The 22,324-nt window shown below is 42.5% G+C and overlaps 1 protein-coding gene across 1 annotated transcript in view; it reads right to left on the bottom strand.

The window, feature by feature from the left end:
- Positions 1 to 22,324, bottom strand: part of Ryr3 (ryanodine receptor 3) — a 530,745-nt gene that overhangs the window by 135,717 nt on the left and 372,704 nt on the right. The window contains exons 39-43 of the mRNA XM_055599056.1: positions 18,869 to 19,142; positions 17,336 to 17,450; positions 14,989 to 15,118; positions 13,756 to 13,859; positions 4,884 to 5,019 (exon numbers count right to left, since the gene is read on the bottom strand). Coding sequence (XP_055455031.1) covers positions 4,884 to 5,019; positions 13,756 to 13,859; positions 14,989 to 15,118; positions 17,336 to 17,450; positions 18,869 to 19,142 — 759 coding nt within the window. The remainder of the gene's footprint in view (positions 1 to 4,883; positions 5,020 to 13,755; positions 13,860 to 14,988; positions 15,119 to 17,335; positions 17,451 to 18,868; positions 19,143 to 22,324) is intronic.

The following is a 22,324-nucleotide window of genomic DNA, read 5'->3' as shown; positions in this document are numbered from 1 at the left end:
GTGTCAAGTTGACATAAAGCTATCCAGCACAGCAGAGCCCTAGAATTTGGGTTTGATACCAATGAAGTAATCTGGGTGAGAGAAGGAAACAGCCTGGAATAGGATGTGGCCTGTAGAGAGAAGAGATGCAAGTGGACTCCAGAAACATTTAGACATGAAACCAACAGAATTCAGAGATAGACAGGTGATATGAATGAGGGGCTACCTAATGAGGCAGCTGTCTGAGGTTTGATGTGTGTCTCTGAAAAACACATGATTGAAGTTAAGAAGATGGAGAATTCTTTTGGGGAAAAGTAGGTTCGGGGTTATAGTTATAGATACAAACTTTAGATATACGGCATTTAAGATGCCTCTTAGACATCTAGAAATACAAAGTGGGAAGGTGTAAGCTTGGGACTTAGGGAAGAAGACAAAGCAAGATAAAGGAGATCATCAGCATATGTGTGAATTTGAAAGTTAAGGGAAGAAATAAAGTTCTGTAGAGTGGACTGGCACAGTGGAAGTCTACTTAGGTTTTAATCATGCTAAAATGTTATATATTATTTATAGTTTAGGTCCACATATTTTTAAAAGCTGTAAATAAAATGAGATGGAAATCTAGAGTCAGCATTGAGGTACATTTTGACAGAATACATAGCATCTACTCAATATAAAAGTTAATTTGTGATGAGTGCCAGACATATGATATTTTGTATGAAGATTGTTGATGAAGCAGAGATTTTTTAGATATGACTTTAAAACCTATTTTAGTTTAAATTCATGGGTTTCTTTAGATATCAATCTTCATTCACTATTTTTATCATTGAAATGACACACACATGACAGATTCTGGACATGTGGGTTCATTGCCAAGACACTGAGCACCGCCAGTGAATACAACAGTGTCCTTGAAGGACAACTGCTGCACAGTGCACTTAGGGTGGAATCAGCAGAGTCAAGTATTTTTTATCCTGGTTTTTAAATATGTGAAGTGTCCTATGAGATCATGTGTGAAAGCACAGGTACCTGGTGGGAGAGCTATTTGGGGAGGTTTTAGAACTTTAGAAGGTAAAGTCTGGGTGAGGACAGCAGGTCATTGAGGTGGGGAAATCTTGTTCTTGCTTCCTTCTTGATTTCTCTCTCTGTATCTTTTCCCTAAGAGACGAAGAGGCTCTTCTCTCACAGGTGCTTGCCATCCCGATGTTCTGCCCAGGGGGATGAGGCCAAACAGCCATGGAATTCTCTAAAACCATGAGCCCAAATAAACTTTTCTTTCAGTAAGTTGTCTGAGTCACTGGCATGCAAATAACTCAGGTGTCTGAGTCACTGGCATGCAAATAACACACTCATTCTCTCTTTTAAACCCCTCTTTGTGTTGTTTCATTTTGAGTTCTCAAGATAGAGCCACATTTCCCTTTATATAATTCTTGTGGGTGTCCCAACCAACTTCCTTCCCCTTCTGAGGAATAGAGACTCCAGGGGATTGTGAAGAAAATGAGTATGGTGACAATGGCTTTAAAGAGCTCACACATCACTTTTAATTCGTGAGAAAGGGTAGGAAAGGTGCTAAGTATAAAACCCCCATTAACCAATGTCCAACATTCTTTGTCTCCTACCATTCCTTACCATCCTAGCTGGTGGTTTTCCTGGGAACATAATTACATGGTTTACATTTGCCCCTCTACAACAGTCCTTTCTTGTTGGTGATATTTTTGAGAGTTTGTTGGAGTTTTCCAATTATGTTGCAAATTTCAGAATATTTTTGTCCTGACCACTCATGGTCTTTAGTGTGGGTCACAGGAAAAGTCAATAAACCCTCCTTATCCCCATGAATACACAGAGAGAAGTACACAAATTGACTGTTAAGCACATATACCTTGCATGACCTTTAAAGCTAAGTGCCATTTTGTACTCTTCACCCTAACAGGTGAATGCACCCTAAGAAGCTGCAGAGTGTATCAGCATGACCTCTCTATACAACTCTTAACGGGGACATGATATAATCACATCATCTCAAAAATTAAAAAGTAAATAATTAAAAATTAAGTTAATCAATAAGAAATTAAAAGAGATACATTGTTTTTCAAGATGTTATTTAGCCCTGTCTTCTTCTCTATACATTCCTACACCAACTTTATCACATGCCAATAAACACCATCTTTTTTGGCAGAGCCACACTTAGAGGCACCACTACATGTGTGTGGTGTGTTACAGAACCTTTAGCAATGATTCCAGACACCTTCCCAACAATTCCAACTGGAATCACTCTATTTCCTGTTTTGAGCTGAAAGCTGCACACACAACACAAAAATCAGCATAAGCTGACCTAAAATAAGGTCACTGTGATCTACACTAAGCCATTTTCTTTTATCCTGTTTTCTTCTCTTTCTAATTTCAAATCCCTCAGCTAAGACTTTTAGCTTAGTACTTTGGTTTTTTAACACACTTACATCAATCCATCCATCCATTATCATCATCATCACCAGTGGCAGGTCAGCAGCAAGTCTTTCTTTGTAATCTCTTTAAAATGTATTTACTCTCATCTATCTCTATCTTCACCATTATAATTCAGTTCAACCTGAGCACAGAACCTGTCACTGGTACTTGCCACTCTGTCTCCTGTTATAAAGGTTTCCCAGTTCTCTACACAAAAGATTGATACTAACCATTTCAGCTTGGCATTTATGTTCTCCCTATTACAACCATCTATTTGCCTTTCAAACCTCATCCACTGCTGTCATTCACACAGCCCCCATCTGGATCAACAGATCACTGTTTACCAAGAGCACTGTGTTATACCCTCTAGGGCCTGGGCATGCTGCTCTCTCACTGGATAACCTCTCCTGCATCTGTTTCTAGAAACTTTAGGTTCATCTCTAACTTCCTTCACATTATTTTCTCTGATCATCTCAAAGGGACATGTTTATCCTCTTGGCATTCTTGAGTGTCCTTCCCTGCCTTTACCCCATTTATTTATTTTTAAAATAGTGACCTCTGTGTACATATTCTTTCCTTCAAAGACTACAAATTCTTTTTAAAGCAGAAGATGCTGTACTTTGCCCAAAACAAATAAAGTACTTACAGAAATATATAAATGTTAGAGCCCATAAGCACATCCAATTTACTAGAAATGGTTGCACTATGAAAATGTACTAAAGAGACTATGCTAAAAAGATATAAACAACATGAGGGTAAGAGGGACAGATCTCACGTTCTGGTTCAGAGTTTAGTTCATTATGGTTGTACCTAATCAGTAAAAGTAAGTGTTGGAATTCATGTAATCTATATAGGATCACAACCAACAGATACCTTCAGACTGATAGTTACACTAAATGATCTCTAAAATTCTTCATCTTGACTGTGAAGGCAGATAAGATGAAAAAAAAAAATCTAACCTGCTTGCATCTATTTTGTCTGTCATGCAATCTATGTACATAAAATAATTTTTAAAAGATTTATTTTTACTATGTGTGTGTGTATGTTTGTGTGTGTGTATGCAAGCACATGTATGTGGATGCCATATGGGGACAGAAGAGAGTGTCAAATCTAGAGTTATGGGTGGTCATTAGCTGCCTGATGTGGGTGGTGGGGACTGAACTCTAGTCCTTTGCAGAAAGAGTATGTACTCTTCTGGCTGAGCAATCTCTCCCGTCCTTAATTCTTAAAACAATTTGTTATTTATTTTATGGGCACGGATGTTTGGTCTGCATGTATGTCTCAGTACTGCGTGTGTGCTGGTGCCCACAGAGGCCAGAGGAGGAAACTGGATACCTGAAGACGAGCTGTTTTGTGGCTACTGAGACTCAAATCCCACTTCTCCAGAAGAGTAGCCAGAGGAGTCCTTAAGCCCTGAGCTGTCTCTTCAGCCTCAGATCCTGAATTCTAAACAATTTCTTTTCCCAGTTTCTCTTTCTCGCTCCTTCTTTTCTCTCTCCTTTCTTCCTTTTTTTTTTTTTTTTTCAAGACAGAGTTTTTCTGTGTAGTTATCATGGACTTTGTAGACCAGGCTGGCCTCAACTCAACAGAGTTCACAGAGATCCACTTGTCTCTGCCTCCTTTAGTGCTAGGCTTACAGGGGTGCGTAACTGCACCTGGCTCTCTCCTTCCTGGCTCTCTCCTCTCTCCTTCCAAGATTCCTTTAGTATCTTGACATACTAATTCTGTGTTAATTCCGGAGATGTCAAGATTACCTTGACATCAAGTAAAAAGGAGTATTTGAGGATATACCAAAACTGGGCTTGAGAGGAGAAAACAGCCTAGAAAGGCTGAGAAGGAGAGAAGCGTGGGTCCAATGGCCAACGCAGAGAAATAAAGCTCTGGTGCAAATACAAGTGAATTAGTATAACAAACTCTTGGTTGACGATGTACTTTTCGACAAAATAGTACCCTTGTTTTATACAACGTTGTCATCATTCCAGCCTGATGAGAGCCTGTTGGTAGAGCTGAAGTTCATTACAGATGGAAGATGACTTGTACTGAAGTGATCATATATAAGGCTGTTACGGCTGTCACCCACTGGGATCAAGTTACCCTTAATATCCAGTCGCTAATCTTTGAGCTTTGGACCCACTTCTGCACCCTCCCACGCACTCAGAGGCTAGTCTAAAGCTCTGGAGGTGCGTGCTCATTAACTCCGTAAAACGGATGAGATGGTAGGAGAAGAGGTACAGATGGAGGACGAGTACACACCCGTGCAGCGAGTTTCTTGCTGGATCTTCACTAGATCCTCCCGTTGATGCCTGTCTGGCCTATTTCCTCTTGGGAGTTCTTTTGCCAGTTGCCAACCACCATTAGAATCTATTATATTAAAGGACAGAAAAAGCAGGGACAGCCTGCCTGTTTTGTGTACATAGCCACAGTTGTTCCATCTTAGGTCTGAGAGGCACGGAGCACATGGGACTCACTGTTGACGAAGACGGCAAACCTCAGGAAGGACAGGTAACGTTCCCCTTCGATGGGGTTCCAGCCGACGTCAGGGTATCCTTTGGCCAGAAGCATGGGGCAGCTCTGAAGGCCACAACCTGCCAAGTAGGTTACGACCTGCCAAGAACAGTACAAAAGTTAACGTCTATGTACACTCAATAGGATAACCACTACATCAAAAAATACAAATAAACAGAAAACAAAAAGAAAATTAATTTCTTTTTTTTTTTTTTTTTTTTTTTTTTATTCAAAGAAAATTAATTTCAAGAGAGAAAACCTGGACCCTATTTATTGGGAACAAAGCCCTGGGACCCTTCCTCAGGGCCTGACCTGCCAGATAAGCACCGGGCGCCAGCAGGCCATAGCTTCTTATGACCCATTGTTCCCGAAACTGTTTGCTTTGGGACACATCCGTGACCACTGATGTGACCACCGATGTTATCTTCGGGCCTTGTAACTCTTTAACCCACCTTCTTAGCCTTGGGAACTTCCCACCAAGGGCCTTGGTATTTTTCCATTACTACTTCCCTTTCTCGCCCCTCTACCCCACCCTGCCAAAACCATGTTTTAAAAGAAACACCAAAGTTCAATAAAGCTGACACTTGACCGGCAACCGTCTGCTTGTGTCCTTTCTCTCCCCCATCTTTTTCAGGATTGACCCCCTTCGCCCCCACGAATAACTAAGTCCCACGGGACGGGACACCTATTGAGCAAGCCCCAGTGAAAAGAATTGAGAGCAGGTACCATGAAAACAGGACAGCTTTTTTTTTTATTTTTGTTTTTGTTTTAAACTAATAAAAAGTAGAATTACTATATGATCTAGCCATTTCATTCCTGGCTCTATACACAAAAATTACAAACAAGGTCTTCGCAGATAATTGTACAATCCAAATTCACATCAGCATTGTTTCTAACTGCTAAAATAGAGAAGCAACCTAAGTATTTCTCAATAGATAGCTGAGCAAGAAATATATTGTATATTCAGATAGCAGAGCATCACCAGCCTTAGAGAAGAAGGAACTTCTCTCAAAGACTAGTCCACATAATGGGTGATCCTTGCAGACAGGATAAGTCTGCATGAGATAAGTCAGCCATCCAAAGCAAATACTACATTGTTTTAACACAGATAGCAAGGGCAGTCATAACTATATAGATAGAAAGAAAAATGGTGATTGCCAGCAGCTCCAGGACAGTAGGAACAGGGGGTTACAGCTAAATGGGCAGGGCTTAGTCTGATGAAATGGAAGACGCTGTGGAGATGAATGTGGAGCTGGTCGCACATTATAAAAGGTTTCCGTGACTGGACTGCACACTTGAAGACGGTTAGGTTTATTTTATGTGCATTGGATCACAATAAAAATAGAAAAAAAGTCCCATGCATTTAAGGCCAAGAGACATGTTAAAATTCATCTTTAAGTTAGCTGTGAGAGCCACATTTCTAGGAACTGGAAACTTATCTCTAGAAGCTAGAGAGAGCCCAGATGCCCCCCTCCATAATTATAGACTTTTTACAAATAATCTTAGGCCATTTTGCTCTAGAAACAGGAATAATCCAAGGGTCGAGGTACAGCACAGACCCCCTATTTCTTTAAAGTAGAAGACTCAGAAGATTTGGAACAAGAAGCTGCAATCCACAGTTGCTTGCAAGTGATCAACAAGATTATGACTGTGAGAGTAAATTGTCAGTTTCTAGGTTTCCCTAGCTCCACAAAGAGGAAGTTGACAAGCCTGTAGGCTTCATGGTGGCCATGCCTGCAATCTCATCACTCCAATGGCCTTGGCTGTGATCTTGGCTCTCTGGGGGTGGGGTGGGGGAGTGCAGAATGATCGGGCATTCCATGTGTACAGAGAGCTTGCAGGTGGCCCTGTACTACATAAGATCTTACTTTTAAAAAAATTTTAAGATTATTTATTTATTTTTAGGCTTGAATAGTTTGTAAGCCTTTAAGTATTTGGGCAGATATAGAAGCAGGAGAGAGACCTTTGTGGCACTAAGTCAGGCTGTATTCACTTGACCACGGTAATGAAATGTCCTTGAGTGGTACCTGGGTATTCAGGGGCCTCCTGACTCAAGCTTTGAATCAAAAACAGCCATTTAGAGTAAAAAGTCAGGGTGTTAAGGGTGGGATGGCCCAAAAGGGGCAAGCTAAAAATTAGATTGGCAACGGTCTCTTTGCTTCTAGATTACCAGACACGGACCATGAGATCACAGCCCATGATCTCACAAGATTCCATATTTTAAACAAATACCAGCAAACCATCTGCCGCTGAGAATGTAATTGCTATTCTGCTTTTGAGTTTGGTATTTTGTGTATATGCAGAGAAAAGGACACTTTATTGTGCTGTAATAGTCAGGAGTGGTGTCTGTTCTCCCTTTTAATTTCCAGGGCCTCACACAAACTTGGTGCTCAATTAATATTTCATTTCAGAGTCACACATTTCCTGATGCAAGGTACTATTAATTTGCAAGAATAATGGATAAATCCTATACAAAGTTCAGATTTGACTTTGTTCTTAAAATGGTGTGTAGATGACAATAGGAGACAGAAGCGGCAGAGTTTTCAGGGCTATGGGCACAAAACATTTCACTGGCCACTAAGATCAGTGCCTCTGGGCAGGGGTGCTGAGCACTTCTAAAAGACTTGATTTCTGTCTGGGCAGGGGAAGAGGCACTAAAGGATCTAGCAGATGCCTTCACTGTTCATCCTTCAAACCAAATGTGAACAATTGCCTGATTGGCTCTAATAAGATCTGTGGCAGTGTGCGTGGCCAATAAAACCACTGGCAGAAAGCAGGTAAGCATCACCCTCCTTTACAGAGCTCCCCGAGCACCCATTGTCCCTGTTCTTGGCTTGTTCAGTCCCACTCATCACACCTTATACCCTTCATGGAAGGCTCAGTGTATTCATCAAGCACCAACCTTTCAAAAGATGAATGGAGTCTAAAAACTGGGTTCAGAGTTCAAAACCCATGGCCCTGCCTTGTTGCAGAGTCATGAATTTTTTTTTTCCACAAAACATTTCTTTTGGCCATTTAAATGTGGGAGCAGTAAAGCTTGCTGAAGCGTGTTTCACGAGGAGCAGAAATCACAAGTAGACACACCAGTGGGGGAACAGCTCTTATATAGGCAATCAATTGTGTTCACATCACACAGTGTTCAAATCTTGGTGTGTTGCGTGTGTGCATGCATGTTCGTGTGTGTGCTGCATGCCGTGTGTATGTGCGTATAGGATATAAGTGGTGTCCCTTCATGTGTAATTGCCAAAATCTGGAAACAACCCAGAGGTCCCTCAACCAAAGAATGGATACAGAAATTGTGGTACATTTACACAATGGAATACTACTCAGCCATTAAAAACAAGAAAATCATGAAATTTGCAGGCAAATGGTGGGAACTAGAAAAGATCATCCTGAGTGAGGTATCCCAGACCCAGAAAAACACACATGGTATATACTCACTTATAAGCCAATTTTAGCCACACAGCACAGGATAAACATACCACAATTTGTAGACCTAGAGAAGATAAGTAACAAGGAGGACTCAAGGGAGGATGCTTACCTCTGATTTCTTTTAACTTTACTATGCCATCAGTTATTTGATAAACTTATATTTGACAAGCTCAGTAAATAAACCCTTCTCCTATTGAATAGGAGACTATTATGCCAAGTTAAAACATGACAGACTCAGAGAGACTAATTCCACATGTTCTCTTGCATATACAGGAGGTGGATTTAAATTTAAATTTATGTAATTTGTGTCTCTGTGTGTGGGCACACAGGTATAATGGGGATTATATGATCTAGAAGAGAAGGGAACAAGAGGAGAAGGTAATGTTTTAAGAGCAGGACAGGGTAGCTATTTGGGAGGAGGAGGAAGACCAGCAAGAGGGTGACAAAAAAGAACAAAGTGCAATCACACACACACACAAGTGCACACATGCACAGCACAACAAACACACTTCTTTATATGGTAATTAAAAAATTAATTAAAATTAAGATCCTTTTCCTGACTTCGGCTTTAGTTTAGTGATACATTAGGGATTTAATTACTCCCAGTAGCAATGCTTACTGATTTAACAAAATGATTAGAATGTTTTTACTTATATTTTCTCCTCTCCTAAAATATTTTCACTTAAAAATACCTCCTCGATGTTGCAAAAGACCCCAGAGAACAGTAAAATGAACAACCCAAAGACACCCTCCAGTAAATTGTGTCATCCTAAATTTATACACTGAAACTCTAAGCTGCAGCACATGGGAATGCTACCACTTAGAGATAAGGGCTGTACAGAAGACACTAAGTTGAAAGGGGGCTTCCAGGGCGGTGTCCTTATCAAAAGGAGAGACACAGCTGTCCAAAGATACAGCAGGATGCCTATACAGAAGACAGGCCCTGCAGAACACATCGAGAAGGTAGCCATCTGTAAAGCAAGGAAAGAGGCCTCAGAGGAAATTAAATCCGCTAACACTTGGTCTTGGCTTTCCAGGCTAGATAACTGAGAAAATTAACTTCTGGTGCTTAAGACACCCCATCTGTGGGCATTTATTACAGAGGCCCCAGGCGGATATAACGTTATCCCGCAAAGTAAATGTACCCAGTTAAAAAGTAAGTGACACAGACACGTGTAGCCTGCCTGCCTCACGACAGGCTCTCATTCACTGTCAGTTAAGTGTATCCGAAGCAGGGTCACGACACAGAGCTTCAGTAAATTATCAGTGGGTAAATTGTCAGGTTAACAGGCTAGACGTAATTCTGCAGCTCGGCAAACAGTTCTCTGCCATGGCTGTGCCAGGAGGCTCTTCATGCGTGGTAACACCATCCACCTGTTGGTATGGCACTTCAGATAGATGGAGCATTGTTGCCAAGATACTTTAATCAGAATACACCAGTTTCCCTTCCCTGCCTTTTCAACCCACGTTCTTTGAGCCGCCTTATAATATTTGGGAGAAACAAAACAAAATGTATTGTTAAAATAATTTTTCATCTCAGCTTCTCAGACATATATCCTAGGGTTTCTTCATCCCTTTTTGGCTCTTCTTCCTGCTGTTCAGTTGGTGATTTTTTTTTTTTTCTGTGACTCCCTTCAGTGGCAGTGGTCCTCAGGGCCCTGACACATCCTTGCAAGGATCTCACCTACCCGGAGTATTAGGTTTCCCTCCATGATCTCTGTCTGCAGCTCAGAAAACCCATCCGAGCTTTAAGGACTATGCAGACAGATCTTTAGTTAACAGTTCCATCTGGGAACTCAAGACACCCCCGTGCCACTCCCTGTACTCATGGGAGTGTCTAACGATTTCACATCAGAATATGGCATTGCTATTTGCAAAGTATATGCAATTGGGTTACAAACATGCAGAACAGAATGTCATCACATTGTAAGTTTACAAAGTGTCCTGTTGGACTGCGTTCACACTCCTTCTCAGCTGCATGTGACCTTTAAGCTGTGGGTGTGGATTGCCTACAAGAGAGCCAGTCCAATATTTTGTGAATGGTTGCTATTTGTCTTCCCTAGGTCTTCTGGATTCAAAAACTTCTCACATCTGCTGTGTCAATATTAACTGAAGTCAGCACCTATTCATGATTAGAGTACTGAAGATACCTCTTCTCAATTCTTCCTGACCCAGGACTTGCTTCTATTGCAGTCAATTTTCTTATTGAAACCTCCTAAACTACACAGTATACTGTGTTGCTCTCCTGCAGGCTTAGACATTTTTTAAATTTAATTATTTTTATTTCTATTAATTATAGTTTATTCACTTTGTATCCCCCCTGTACCTCCTTCCCTCCTCCCCTCCCAATCCTCCTCTCCCTCCCTCTTCCCTACCCATATCCTTCTCCCAGTCCACTGATAAGGGAGGTCCTCCTCCCCTTCCCTCTGATCCTAGTCTATCAGGTCTCATCAGGAGTGGCTTCATTGTCTTCTTCTGTGGCCTGGCAAGGCTGCTACTCCCCCCTCGGGGGGGGGGAGGTGATCAAAGAGCAGGCCAACCGCTTCATGTCAGAGACAGTCCCTGTCCCCATTACTATGGAGGCTGCTTGGATACTGAACTGCCATAGGCTATCTCTATATAGGGGTTCCAGGCCATCTCTATGAGTGGTCCTTGGCTGGAGTATCAGTTTCAGAAAAGACCCCTGTGCCCAGAATTTTAGGATCTGTTGCTGTCCTTGTAGAGCTCCTGTCCTCTCCAGGTCTTACTATCTCCACTTTTTTCATAAGATTCCCTGTACTCTGCCCAAAGTTTGGCTATGAGTCTCAACATCTGCCTTGATACCCTGCAGGGTAGAGCCTTTCAGAGGAAAGTTAAACAGTAACAAATCAAGTAATCCAATTAAAAAATTGGGTACAGAGCTAAACAGAGAATTCTCAATAGAGGAATACAAAATGGCAGAGAAACAAAGAAATGTTCAACATCCTTAGTCATCAGGGAAATGTAAATCAAAACGACCCTGAGATTTCACCTTACACCCATCAGAATGGCTAAGATGAATAACTCAAGTGACAACACATGCTGGAGAGGTTGTGGAGAAAGGGGAACCCTCCTCCACTGCTGGTGGGAATATAAACTTATACAACCACTTTGGAAATCAATCTGGCGCTTTCTCAGACAATTAGGAATAGCGCTTCCTCAAGATCCAGCTATACCACTCCTAGGCATATATCCAAAATATGTTCAAGTTCATAACAAGGACATTTGCTCAACCATGTTTGTTGCAGCTTTATTTGTAATAGCCAGAACCTGGAAACAACCCAGATGTCCCTCAGTTGAGGAATGGACACAGAAATTGTACATTTACACAATCAGGACTCCAATGTTCGAGGCATCACCCAATGTTTGAGGTGCTTCTGGGTACAGACTCTCAGAGGATAACTCTGATAGGCTCCTGTCTGCAAGTTTAGCAGAGTATTGTTCATAGTCAAGTTAGCACTCTCTGGTAGGGTTGGTCTTTGGTTGGGCCAGGCATTGGTTGGACATTCCCTCAATCTGTGCTCTATCTGCTCTATCTTTATCCCTGCACATGTTGTAGGCAGGGTAAGTTTTGGGTGGGTTTTTGTGGGTGGGTTGGTGTTCTCCTTCCTCTACTAGGAGACTAGTCTAGTTAGAGGGTGTCCTCTTCAGTCTCTATGGCTTCTGCTACTAGGAGTCTGCACTTGAGTACCTCTCATATCCTCCCAGGAGCCTACCCTGACTTAAGTCTCCAGCTTGTCACAAAGATACAAAGATACACCTACCCTCAGTTTCTCTGTTCTCTACAGGCCTCTTGTCCTCTTGCCCTCACTCTCCCCAGGTCTGATCTCCTCCCTCTTAACTCTCTATGCCCCCTGTCCTACCTTGTTTCCTCTCTTCAACCACTATGTCTGTCTGTTCTATCTCCCCTTCCAAGTGAGGTTTACGTGTCCTCCCTTGAATCTTCCTTGTTATTTATCTTCTTTGGGTCTGTGCCTCGTAGTATGCTTATCCTGTACTATATGGCTAAAATCCACTGATAAGTGAGTACATCCATATGTGTCTTTCTGGTTCTGGATTACCTTACTCAGGATGTTCTTTTCTAGTTCCATTCATTTGCCTGAAAATTTCATGATTTCTTTGTTTTTAGTAGCTGAGTATAGTATTGCATTGTGTAAATGTGCTACAGATTCTTTATCCTTCAGCTGAGGACATCTAGGTTGTTTCCAGATTTTTGCTATTGAGAATAAAGCTTCTATGAACATAGTTGAACAAAAGTCCTTGTTGTATGGGTGAAGCATCTTTTGGGTGTATGCCCAGGAGTGGTATAGCTGGGTTTTGAGGTAAAGTTATTCCCAAATTTCTGAGGAAGTACCAGATTGATTTTCAAAGTGGTTGTACAACTTTACACTTCCACTAGCAAGTGGTTCCCCTTTCTCCACATCCTCAGCAGCAAGTGTTGTCACTTGAGATTTTGATCTTACATGCTGGGCTTTCTAATTGTCCTAGTAGTGGGCTTTCCTAGATGAGCCCTAAACATGGCTGGCATGGTTCCCCAACAATGTAGATGACTAGCTTCTGCTCACCCCTCAGTCATTGTTCTCTCTGAGCGATAGTTCTTTCTCATGCTCTCAAACCTTACTGTAGGAAGTGTGGATGACCTTTGACCTCTACCACCCCCTGCTCATCCCTTTGCAATTGTTGTCCACACTTAGGATGCAGATTCTTTATCTTAGCCATCCAGACAAGCAAATAGCTCTATGAGCAGTCTGGTGGAAAGGCTTCCAATCCTATACCTACCAAAGTCTCATTATAGCCCACTGTGGTTGTTTTCGTTGCTATAAACTTTGGACATCCCACTTACTAATTAATGCAGCAACCCTAGTTAAGATGAGTACAAAACTCCTTATCAAGAACAGAGAACTTTCTAGCGTGCTTCCTCTAAGTCAGGGAACAGTGCATCTTTATCAACTCTGGGCAGATGAGCTTGGTCATCAACACTATATTCATAACCCCAGCAGGGGGCAGCGATGCACCTGTGGATAGCACAGAGACTTCACAACTTCCCGTCAGGTCTCTTTCATATGTGCATTCATGAATTATATTACCACACAGAACTTTTCTTTAAGAACTATGGGCATCCAGCAATATTCCATGCAGATCCAACGAAATGCGCCTGCACAGCTAAAGACCACAAATGCCCACACTCTCTTGTCTAAGAAGCTGATTATCTTTGCTCACATATGATCATGTGGTCCTAACCACGGTGGTGCCAGGCCAATATTATAACACATATTCACCAGTATGACGTGGACCTGAATGCAAACCTAGACATTGGCTTGTTCCTGTGTGGCTACCATTGAGCTAAGAAGAAAAATAACATGCTGTCTCCCCACAACCGCTTACCTTCTCAAGATCTGGTTCTTCTAAGCCTAGTGCTAACTCGTTATTGTCCATCACAGAGGAGGCTGCCACATCCAGTGGGGTGGACCCCCTCATTGACGGGGAAGCTGAGGAAGATGCAAAAAGAAACTGGGCATTACGGCCATTCAGGTCTGACTTGAGATTGCAGTGCAAAAACTTGACCACGAGAGGGCAGTAAATACACTGAAACCTGGCCCAAGCTGCAGTTCCCTGAGACTGGCCCAGCTGTGGAAAAGCCCTATTTGTTGTCCTTCCTTCTCACACTCACTTAGGTTGAGAATACTAATCAACATAAAATCACTCTAGGGAATGGGTCAAAACTATATGATTTCAAGCACTTTCATAGCACAGAACAAACTCCATTTGGTGATCACTCAAAAGACTCTTAGTCTCTTTCATTGTCTGGGGCCCAAATGAGTTGGAAAGTCTTGGAGCTACCACTTGGGAGTTTAAAAATAGTCTCCAACTTCATGAGCTTATATAGTTACAGTGGTATACCAATGTTGTCTGCGATATTTCATTTTGGTTTGCTTAGATCCTAGATTATAGTATGAAAAACTTTAAGTGACATTTGAAACGAAAAGAATTGCTATCTCGAGGTTGCATTTGATAAACAAGACAGAACGAAACTGGGATTTCAGATTTCAAGTGTACGCATTTATGTATTCCACAATCCATTTGGTTTCTATCCGGCATGACGAGTCAGGCAACAAAGTGTGTTGCTTTTCTCACAGTGGTAATGAACTATTGTTTATCCATATCCATTATCTCATTGTTTATCTATAGCTGCCCTTGGCCCGTTTGCTTTGCTGCTAATGGCAGCGTTTGCTGGTTGGCTGGTGGGCCAGGAATGAATCCTACAGACAGCTTTTCAAGAAAGGACTGGATCCATGACCTGGGTCTTAAGAGCCCTGCTCACTGCTCAGCTAAGTGGACTGGACGAGAAGCTGCCCTTAGAAAACATCCTCAATTCCAGATGGCATCTCACAAACTACAGGCCACTGGACCTGAGAGGGGAGACTGACCCGGTCACCAATGGCAGCTGGTAGCAATACCTATGCACAAAGTGGAGATCACAGACATGCTTTTATGCATCAGTGTCTGGGACAGGCTGGCTCTGGTTTTGCAGTTACACACATCATAGCACACATGTTGATTTGGGAGAGTGGGCTCCCTGGGTCCAAGGGTGGACGTTATGGTGCTTGCCACACATACCTAGGCCCACACTGCTGTTCTCCAGCAGGTAACTTAGGTGCTCAAACATAGCCTTCTGATTTTGCCGGCTAATTCGACAGAAATAGCAAAGGAAGCGACAGCAGCTAGCAACCATCTTTGGGAAGGCAATCTGTGGGCAGAAGCAGGAAGTATTAGAATAATCTGAACTGTTCATGAGGCCTTCATGAACAGCTGAATCTTAAAGGGAATCTTGGGTTGAAGTCTCACAAGCTATGAACTGATTGGAACATGAACTTTTTTTGTACACCTCTTCCTCCTAAGACATTTGTAGGAGGGGCAGAACATAGAATGCCTAAGAATGAGGCTTCCAAAAACACTGAAAATTAGCTATAATCCCCAAGATTATTCTTTTACAGGAAAACATCCATCAATTATAACCTGCTACCTTATATGTCACACAGCACTGCATGGCTCTGTACCACACTGCCATTGCTTCTAGCTGGACTGATTAGAACTCTAAAAAGGTAATATCAGAAACAGAGTTGGGACATCATAGAAAAACAAGGCCCATTAGTCCACTAAAACTCTGGTCCTCTGGGTTGCGGGCGGTCCCAACAGTTAAGAAAGTCTGAAAGGCAACATGCCTTGTTCCTATGAACATGTCCACAAAATATGGGTCCTCAATCCCCGCTCTTCTACAGGTGCCTAAGGCACTTGTCACCAGATGCGTGCAGGTCAGCATGGAGATGCCATAATTTATCACTTGATTTGCTTGCTTTCCCCGCTTAACAAAGTGTCTAGCATCTCTAAGGCTCACAGCCAAACTTTAGGCAGAGAGCAGGAAGTCATAGGGAAGAGTTGGGGGATAGAAGGACGGGGGGGGGGGGGGAGGGCAGGAGCATCATAAGAAGACCAAAAGAGCCAACAAATCTGGGCCCAGGGGACCTGCAGGGACTGATGCACCAACCAAGGACCATGCATGGAGATGACCTAGATCCACTGCTCAGATGTAGCCCATGGCAACTCAGTCTCCATGTGTGTTCCCTAGTAAGGGAAGCATTGGCTGTCTATGACATGGTCTCTGTTGCCTGCTCTTTGATCACTTCCCCATGGTGGCGCAGCCTTGCCAGGCCACAGAGGAAGAAGATACAGGCAGTCCTGATGAGACTTGATAGGCTGGGGTCAGATGGTAGGGGAGGAGGGCTCCCACTTTCTAGGACTAGGAGAAGGGATAGGGGAGGGCAGATAGGACTGGAAGGAGACAAGGGAGGGGGCTACAATCAGGATGTAAAGTGAATAAATTGTAAAATGTAAATTTAAATTAAAAAATTAATGGTAAGAAAAAAAAGTAACTAGCATCTCTACGGCAAGCTATATCTTAGTTTGGATCTTCAAAATCTCAATAAACAATGTCAGCATCCTAGAAAGAGCTTAGTCCCCTCTACCCCCATTTAGAATCATGGGAGGTGCTCTAAGAGACAGTTCTGAAACCTAGAGTCACCCTGACATCCAGATGTGCAGAGGGTGTGAGGAAGAAGTGCTTAGATCTGATCGGTTTGCTGGCATGCTTAAGGAGGAACGCCTTGGTTATTAACTGATGGAGGAGGGCCCTGCCTACTGGGGGCAGTCACATGCCTAGGCAGGTGGTCCTGGGCTGTGTAAGAAAGTGAGCTCCGCATGAGTTAGGAAGGAAGCCAGATAAACTCTTTTTCTCCCCTACGTTGCTCTTGTGTTTTCATCACAGCAGCAGAATGAAGTGAGAACACCATATATCCGTGGGATGGTAGCGTCCTAGAATCTGCGATGCTTGAAACCATCCATGTATCGCCTTCAGAAACCATGTGGCCTAGGTCAGCCAGTAGCTAAAACGCTTCCTGGACTAAGTGCGAGGACTGAGGTTCTGACACCCACCACCCAAGGTGGGAACAGCGGCCTGTCTGTAACCCCACCATTCAGGTGGCACAGACAGGGATTCCCCAGAACAAATTCTTGGGGTAGACTATTTGATTTGTGATTTCTGGATTCAGTGAAAGACTCCGTTTCAGTAAATAAAGTGGAGAGCAACCTAAGAAGAGAGTTTATGTCAGCTTCAGGCCTCTGTGTATATGTGAATCTGCACATGTGTGAGCATGCCCACATTTAGGCATACACACATGCAAAGACATCAAAAGAAGCCATTCAATCCAGCGAGATCTTAGGAAAACTGGCATAAATGCCCAGTTTCAGCCTATGCTGGCAGCAGTGACCCCTTTCTTGGACCCTTTTGGTACCATGAAAGCCTTTCCTTATTCCCAGAGGAAAAAACTGAGACAAGAGACACCATTGCAAGTCCACCATTTTCTGTCCTCCTTCCCCGGGAGCTAAGTTCTGGCTAGGGTGGCATTACCTGCGATTTCTCTGTGCCCAGCACATTCACCATCACTTCCATCACGGTCTCATGCATGCCGAGGACTCTCATAAGATTGGGGTGCTGGTAAAACACTTTGTTGTTCATTATGTCCCTAGGAAAAGAGTCGGAGGGAGAATTCAGCAGCTGCTGCTTTCCTGCTATGAAAGTTCAGAAATGGGAACACACAAGCACGATGTGGGTAAAGTAACATTAAAACAATAGGCTTAAAAAAAAAAAAAAAAAGAAGGTACCAGGTCATGGAATATATACGCAATTGTTTGTTGTTATTTAGCTGACACAAAAAAGGAACACAAAATATTTCTAAGTGAGCATTTTCTCTTTATAATGTTTATTTCTAATGATATTTAAAAAAATTTCCCTTCATCTTTTTCTCTGTATATTCAGAAACTTCTTTTCTCCCCTTGTTGCTGTCTCTTTGTACTCAGTTTCTTTTTTTAATTAATTAATTTATTTCAATTTATTCACTTTGTTTCCCAGCTGTAGCCCCTCCCTCATCCCCTCCTATCCCACCCTCCCTCCCTCTTTTCCTCCCATGCCCCTCCCCTAGTCCATGGATTGGAGAGGTCCTCCTGTACTCAGTTTCTTAATGAGAGGAATGCACATCATTCTTAAAGGAATTTAATATTAGATACCATGAAATCTGTGGATACCAGTCTTCAAAAGGCAATGGCATGAACATGTAACAACCATCACCCCTTTAAGCTACTTAACACAAACTCACACAATGAAGCTTAGGCAAAAAAGTCTAGAGAGGTTCAGTTGTCTCTGTAACTCGGCTGGAAGAGAAGAGGCCATTTCGGCAGCTCATTTCCCTCATATAAAAGTCTCTTCATTTCAATTATAACATTCCTCTTTGCAAATGAATTTGGGGAATGCTTACATGCACACATCCTTTCTCTCCCGAGAATCATCCAAGCTACCCTCCTGATCCTTTGTGATATTCCTCTAGTTGCCAGTTCAAGTGGCAAGAATTTTAACCTGAGAAGAATGTGGCTTTTGATTTTAATCACGTCATGTGGGCTGGCCACTGAACCAACCCACATTTCTGGCATTTGTCTTTTCCTCTATAATCTGTAATAAAAGGAAATCTCCCCGGCACCAAATTGCCATGAATTGTGTACATGGTTTGTGAGGCAGATCCATGAGTTATTGTTGCAAGTTAAGGCATTTCACAGAACTGAAAAAGCACTCTACAGTTTAGAACTTGTTAAAAAGGGCCATCTGCGAATATCTCAGAAGTCCCAGAGGCCAGCCAAAGCTCCAATGCTCAAATTGTTTCTCTCTCGGGTTAAATATACTGTCCTCTCCCCCAGGTTTGTTTTCATGACCCCATATAGGCTATTTTCATGAGTCCCTAAGAATTCTGTTCATTTCTTTTGGCAGTGTCCTTTGCCATGAGCAACAGGCAGTCTGGTGCCTCAGGTTAAAGAGGTAGCTCATGTACCAAGTGCAGGACCACAGGGAAAGAGAATTCTCCCTAGAAAACCACACCCACTGTGAGTAGCCTACCCTAGCCCGTTGATCATCAGAAGCTCCTCTTCCTTGCCCATCCTGACACTAAGCAGGGACCGGATCTGGCCCAGGGCAGCCAGCAGGTTGATGGTGTCGCTCACGGAGGCCTGGCTGATGGTATAGGTCTTTCTCAGAGCCTGTAGCAACTCCCCGATGCTGTCATACTGTCTCCTCAGGAGGTTGAACATCATCCTGACCAGCTCTGCATCCTGGATTTGGTTCTCCTGGGCCCAGAGGATCATTGTCTGTGAGACTAGTTCCTTCAGGGTTGCTGGGAGGAGAATAGGAGAGACCACTAACTAAGAATGTTCCAGTACAGAGAAAGTTAGGAGATGCAGAGTTCTTCAGTGGTCAGAAATCAACAGCTGGTTCAGGTTAAATTTTCTTTTTTCTTTTTTTAATTTTAAGGTTGAGTCATGGCATGTATACAAGTAGAATATATCATCAGAACATAAACACGTACCCACACCACAGAAAAAAACATCACAATTATATTCTAAAACATGCTGTTCTCATTTGATTAATGTTTGAATTCATACTGGAAATCAAATAAAAAATAAGACTCTGCCTTTGCCTGTAGGGAGCTCATAAGAGACTTCTTTATATTTTTATTTTGTGATAAAACTTTATTGTTATTGTATAATACAATGCAATAAATGCTAGAATGGAGATGCAAGCGCCATGAGACAGTAAACAGTGGCTGTTCTGGGTAGCGCAAGGCATGAAAGCAAAACATTGGCCTGTGATTCTTTACAGAAAAACAAATGAAACACTGATGCTTATCATAGTTACTGTCTCTAAATACATTAAAGGCATCCTTTAGATGGGACTATGTGGAGCCAACAATAAAAGATATTTAAGATGACTGACAGGACATTCTCGGGTTTGAAGGCTTGGAGGCTAGACATCTGACCATCAAACACAGAAATAGCTTTTTCGCACTGAGCATTTGTAGGAGTCAGCTGGTACTAGAGTCTGAACTATTCCCATAAGCACGGGGAGAGTGAAAGCACTATGACATTGAATTCAGGATTGATTGGGGTTCCTAACCAGTTTCACAAGTATGGAGAAATCAGCTAAAATGAGACCAGATGAGGACCTTGTGGTGGATGGACAACATGGCCCTGAGAACTGCTGACTGGCTCTGTGTTGGGAAGATATTAGGAAGCAAAAGGTTGATCTGAGTAAGTGCTTGAGGCGAAAAGAGAGCATGTTGCAATGGCTGGAGAGGCAATTCTCAACCTTCCCATCACATATGCAGTTCCAGATGATTCCAAAATGGGAGAGAAACACTGCTTGAAAACCATAAATTTGTTCAAATCTCACACTGCCATCACATTCCTGGAAGGTGTGGGTGGTACCAGACCCTTCAGGCCAGGTGATAAAAATAGAGATAAGGGGGAACCGAAGATCATTGAGTGCACCAATGAAAGGATTAGGAATACACTCAGATGGATGCTTTCTCTAGTTTGTGTCATTTCTAATAGCTAACTTTTCTACTTCACATCCACTACACAGAGCAGATGTCTGTTCCGCATACACTCTTGGCTCTACCGTAGGCTATAAAAATAGAGCTTAGTCACCAAAGCTCTAAAGGATCTAGATGTAAAGGATTAATTTAGCTTACTGCTATGTCTATCAACCTGTTGGTGTTTTAGGTTCAGGCAGGAGACATGAGCTGAAACAATTCAAAATAAAAGGATACAGAAGCTAGAGAGACCCAGTGATCTTGCTGACCCTACATTTAAGGCTCAGGGAACATTTTGGAAGAGGTAGTAGAAAGATTGTAAGAGTCAGAGAGGGATTCAGAATACCTGTTGCTAAATAGTATCCCCTAGGAACAAAAGAGAAAATATAACCATGAAATCTTTTATGTTTTGATTGTGGGCCTAGCCTTTAATGGATAAGCCATCTCTCTAGCACAACCATTAAATCTCACCAATATGGTTGCATGAGTAAGACAAGCATAATCACAATAGCAGTTGACAAGCTAATGTGGGCAATCCACATGGACCCACCCTTTGATGAAGAACTTCCGGTGGCCAATGCCTGCTGAGAAAGGGAGAATTAGTCTTCTCAGGAATGAATTCCTGCTTGTCCAGCACCAAGTGGTCACATACATGTACATAAGAGCAACAGTAAATGGAATTAGTTGTGTGTGTGTGAGTGTGTATAAAACAATAATTGAAGAAGAAACCATGAATTTTGGAGAGAGGATCTAGAAGGAGTTTGAGATGAAAGAGAGTGAGTGAGGTAGATTCATATTCATGTATGATGTGCTTGAAGTCTTGCTTAGTAGGGACTTATGACTAATATCTATTAACACCTTGTGTGTGTGTGGGGTCAAGCTGTTAATGGGCTGTATTGGACTTTTCTCAACAGACTGTTTCCCTGTTGAATTGTTAGCAAAAGAGCCCACAGGACTTTCCTCCTCCCACCATCACTGACTATTTCCAAGGCTGTTTGTTACTCTCCATAACCCAATGGAAAGACCCTACTACTGAAGACACAACTTACTTATGTCATCAAACATGGTTAAATCAAACTGGAGCCTAACTAGAGCTTGCACTCCTACTAACTAGCATTCACCGCGCTGGAAGAAACTTTGCACACTACCAGGGGAGAAAAGTAACTATCAATATCACTCAGCTACAAACCCTGAGACCTGTCTGAAAGATATCCTGGTATAATAGGGGCACAAGTGTTGTGTGAATAACCAACCTTTTTAAAAAATGGGTTCAAGGTCCAGTCTATGAGATGGAACCCAAACCTGACACTGCGGGAGTGTCCAAGAACCTGGGACTAGATAGGTCACGGGCCTGGGGAAAAAACTCATTCTGCTAAAGAAACACGGCAGTGAAATGACTTGTTGCTATACCCATAGATCAGTGCCATGCTCAGCCCTCATCAGAGAAGCTTCTTCCAGCAGTAGCTGGTAATTAACAAAGAAATCAACGACTTACAACTGAACAAAGTGTGAGAAACGTTGAAGCACTCAGCCTTAAATGGATTTTTTTTTTTAATCAAACACCTCTACTCAAGGCTTAGGCTTAGTGATCTATGTGGAAGAGGAGGCAGAAAGGTTGTAAGAGCCAGGGATGATGACTCAAACAGCATCTTCCAGACACAATGGGGTGATACACATGTAAACTCACAGAGACTGTAACAGAACTCATAAGACCTGTACAGGTTCAAACCAGATAAACTAGCACTGAGAAGGAGAAGCAGACACAAGTCCATAACCAAGAAGCTTTTTACAGTTAATACCTGCCAGGAAAGGGAACATCAGTTCTCTTCAATGGAGTGTCACTGGAAATATCAACCTCATCCCAGGGTGGGCCCCATTCTCAGAGTAGTTTGTCAACACAAAATGGACTTCATAATTTTGTGTGTGTGTGTGTGTGTGTGTGTGTGTGTGTGTGTATGTCTGGGTCTGTGCTTTTTTTTTCTGTC

Source organism: Psammomys obesus, unplaced genomic scaffold (assembly GCF_907164565.1).
Source record: "Psammomys obesus unplaced genomic scaffold, mPsaObe1.curated_primary_1811, whole genome shotgun sequence".
NCBI classification, from domain to species: domain Eukaryota; kingdom Metazoa; phylum Chordata; class Mammalia; order Rodentia; family Muridae; genus Psammomys; species Psammomys obesus.
Note: the sequence above shows the minus strand (reverse complement) of the source record. Positions and strands in the feature narration are given on the sequence as shown.